Source organism: Gavialis gangeticus, unplaced genomic scaffold (genome assembly GCF_001723915.1).
Source record: "Gavialis gangeticus isolate Ggan-Ray unplaced genomic scaffold, GavGan_comp1, whole genome shotgun sequence".
Lineage (NCBI taxonomy): Eukaryota > Metazoa > Chordata > Crocodylia > Gavialidae > Gavialis > Gavialis gangeticus.
In genome coordinates, this window is record NW_017729022.1 from 161,859,518 (window position 1) to 161,863,865 (window position 4,348).

The 4,348-nt window shown below is 38.1% G+C and overlaps 1 protein-coding gene across 1 annotated transcript in view; it reads left to right on the top strand.

The window, feature by feature from the left end:
• Positions 1 to 4,348, top strand: part of PPP2R5A (protein phosphatase 2 regulatory subunit B'alpha) — a 192,112-nt gene that overhangs the window by 157,464 nt on the left and 30,300 nt on the right. Inside the window, exon 4 of the mRNA XM_019516430.1 lies at positions 1,300 to 1,392. Within this exon, the coding sequence (XP_019371975.1) occupies positions 1,300 to 1,392 (93 nt within the window). The remainder of the gene's footprint in view (positions 1 to 1,299; positions 1,393 to 4,348) is intronic.

The window sequence follows — 4,348 nt, forward strand, 5'->3', positions numbered from 1 at the left end:
TGGGCCAGGCAGGGTTATTTTGCCCCACATCAAAGTGCACGTCTGGGCACATGAGCTGAGGGAAAAAGCCCCGGCTCAAATTTGCACCGTTTCTATTTGAGCTAGTGCAAGAGCATGTGCCTTCATGTGTGGACGTGCCCTATGAGTGTAAGTATCACTGAGTGATACATATATATACGGTAGCACTGTTCTGTCAGTCACCTGATTGACTCTGTGCCATTTTTTCATTTCAAGTGTTAAGTTGAACAATTATAATTTGTAGTTAGTTGAGTTCAGATTAATTTTTAGATACCATGTTGCAGAGGCTGCAAAACCTATCTAGTATCTTTGTTATAGGGTTTTCTAACAGCTAATTATCATATTTACTCACATGCCACACTTGCTATTTCCTTGAAAATCAACCCTCCAAAATTGGGGTGCATGCCTAAGCAGCTTTGCAAGAACTTCATTGCATGGAACTGTAGAAACTTAAAGACACTGCTTCAAATGACTACCAGCTTTTTTCTTCTTGCAAGCTAGTAAAAGGGGGCACAGTCTAGTGTTAACCCCTTCATAGCCACTCTCAAATTGGAACCAGTTTTTATCAAGTTTTATCTCACAACAAGTAAATGGGGGATAAGTAGTGCTTTTGTGGGTGCTGCCTTGGCCTTGCTTGTTGGAAGGGAGAGAGAATCTGGCAATCATCTTGTAGTACACTGTCTTCATGAAAAATCCAGCTCCTAGATTACAGCAATGGAAAAATCTTTTTTCCCCCCCTCTACATTCTGCTCACTCAAACAGGCTTCTTTTAGTATAGATAACTCACCTGTCAGATATATAAACACCAGTATTTGAACACTGATCAAATTATTTAATTCACTTTCATTTGAGCATAGCATTAAATAGCAATCAAACATGGTATATAGATAACTATATAAAGCAGCCATATGTTCACTGATGCATATTCTTCAAGTACAAGAAGTCAGACAACTCATTATACAGTACTACAGTTAATGGGAAATGTTCTCCTAGTATTGGTTAGTCTTTCAAGTGACACAATTGGTGCCTCATTATGAAGATTGTTTAACAATTACAGGACCTGGTTGCAGTTGTCATTATCTTTATTACAATAACTCCTGTCTTTTCAGATATTTTACATTCTAGGTATCCAGAAACATAGGAGTAAGAGGTGTGATACCCTAGTCATTTAGGCTGGTACTTTGTTGCAGACAACGTTCTGTTTAGATTACATTTATTAGTTCTTCATTATGAATGATGCACGTTTAACCTTCAAAATTTTCATTTTAATGTTTGTTGCAGCTGGTATATGAATTTTTCCTGAGATTTTTGGAGAGCCAAGATTTCCAGCCTAGTATTGCAAAGCGATACATTGACCAGAAGTTTGTACAGCAGGTTGAGTACATTTTTTGATATTTAATATTCAAGTTATTGTAAACTAAGTGATACTACTGTGCTGCCAGTTTCTAATGTATAACATTATATAATACAACATTTTAAGTTTTAATCTTGGATGACCAATTTTTATTAAAATTTAAACCATTATTTTAACAAATGAGATTTTTTTTTGGTACCAATTAATGTACTAACAGAATAAAAGATGGTACAGATGCATGGAATTTCATGTGGAAATTTACAGAATTGTTATTAATACTTTCAAAGAAAAGCTTCAACTTGTGGAACAAATTGGCTTTCTTCATAATATATGTTTTGTCTACTGTTGAAATGAACAATTCTCAGATTAAATTTTGCCATTGTGAATCCATCAATATAAAGGAATATTGGGTCACTTAGAACAAAAAATAGCATACTGTGGAACAATTAGTATATTTTAAAGAAACTTTGTTTCAGTCTCTTTAAATTAGTGCACTTTTTTGACATGATAGTTATCATTTCTCTTTATTAGTAACAAAGTGTAGTTAGGTTTTTTGCTTTTCTGCTGTAACTACCATATTTACTTGAATATAAAATGAGAGGTTTTTTGCTCCTTGTCTTCTGGACATACAAGGAAACTTAAATACATTAAATACATTCTCTCTCATTAAACTGCTGCCAAAAGCCAACATGCGCTTAGTAGTATAAATCAACTATGCAGTTGATTAAGTGCAGCCAACACTGGGCACAACTATAAAAACACATGGCCCATATTGGGCAAACATATTGATGTGGACCTACCACAAGGAGAGATGAATGCAGCGTGTCTGAATAAGACGCGTGGTATTGTCCGCTGGGTGCAGTCCCCCTCAACGTTTACTCTCTCTTTCATGTCATAGTGAGTCACTACATTAAATACATTTCAACTTCCTCTTTGCTGTCACCGCTGAGCTGCACCTTTCTTTCCCGTTTCCAATTCCTGTTTCTTCACCTGTCTTAGATAGCTGGCAAACATCACCAAACAGGGCCCCAAACAGTTCATCCAGAATCCCTCTGTTGCATCCTGTCTCATCCTGTTGTATATGATGATTAGCATGGCCCTGCCCTCCATAAGGTGCAGCCATACCAGGTTGCCCTGCACCTCATCTGCATATAAACTTTGGATGATCCCAGGACTAGTGACAAGAACACCTAGTTCCAGTCATGAGTGGGGGACAAATTAGCACATTTGTTGGGGGTGTATCTGGAGTTACACACACATACTGAGAGTAGTATTGACCTATGAGGTCACCATGGCTTGAAATGCTGTTGCCACTGCTGAGACCCAGCCCAGTGACCTATATAGTAAATCATGCACCTTTTGACTTTGGACTAATTGTGCATAGTTTAGACTGTACATAATAACTAGGTACAAAAGTGTTGTTTAAAAGAGTGTTTATGGAGTACCTGTGCTAAAACTTGCAGCAGTTTCAGAAAAAAGATAAACTCTGTCAATTCTGGATGAACTAACTCTATGGGTACTAAATGCAAATTACTACAGATATATTTATTTCAAGGTCAGTGTTTACAGATTTGTTTCTCACTTCCATGTGCTCAGGGAGCGCAGGGTCTGACAGTAAGGAAAGGAGGGAAGAAGTGTGGGGGGGAGCAGAGGGCAAGGGAGCCACCTGACTCCCTACTTTTTATTTTCCCTGCTGTAGCAGGGGGAGATGGAAAAATTCAAGGCAAACTTCCAACAATTAGATTCTGTACCTGGATAATTATAACAGATTTCTAAATTTTCCATATATAGAATATAGTTATTGGGGGGTCATCATATATTTAGGGTTGTCTTGTATTTAAGTAAATACATGAATGAAATGTTCAAAATTTCATTGTATCTACAGAGAAATCAACTGAAAAAAGTATACTTAATAGATAATGAATAAATGTGAGCACATGGATTAGTTCAGATTTTCATTTGGTTAAATAATATAATGACAACAAAAACAAAAGAACGTAATTGTAAAGTTCTTGCATGTTTTTGTTCTTTGTAATATGTTTGAAATTATACCCTTCTCTTTGGTAGGAGATGCATACATTTTCATAAGTGTTCAACTAAGATTAATAAAGATTTACCTTAACTGGTGAATTTTTTAAATGGTCAAGTTTGTGGATATTGCTATTATGCTGAATACCCACCTCAGTATTAAGGGCTGAGTAGATTTGTCAAGTTTAGATAAGACTATGGCTATGAGACCATAGCTGTGGTCTTATCTAAACTTGACAAATCTACTCATTCCTCATATCTAAACTTAAATGGATACTGGTAGGGGGGAGAGATCAGAAACAATAGGGCACATTGAAGAGGGGTTGCCAGAGGATTCTCTGACAAGGATGTGCCTTAGTCTTTCAGGTTGGTTCCAGCATCTTCTGCCCAAAATAAACAAATAAAATTAATCACCTTCCTTCTGCATTTAATTTTCCTTTTTGTTTGTACCCTTCCCCCCTCTTGCCATTGCCTTTCACTCTATTTTCTCACAGCATTTCATACCCCAGCTTGTAGCGGGAGCAGAAAAAAAACTGAGGGAGATGAAAGGGAAAAGAATACAGGGTGGATCATGAGAACAAAGAACTCCAGAGCTCCTTCCCTTCAAGCTAACAGCCACAGCATTGTTTACCCGATTATATGAAGTCCTGGAAAACCTCTCCCTCAGCAGGTCCAACATTGGCCACAGTAGGCAAATAGGAGTTCTGAAGCAAATTCCTCTTGATTGGGATCAGCATCAGATGTCGGTGGATGTGAATGGCAGGGGTGAAAAAGATGTGGCCCTAACACCATTGCTGCACTGTCTGTGGATCTCAGAGCTGACCCACAGGCAGCATGTAGTGTACATGCAGCACCCGTTCCAGCCCCTCTGGGATCACACATCACTCAGTGTCAGATCTGGTGCATGTCCCATATCAGCCAGTGCAGTGCTAGAGCAGCTGGAGTAGG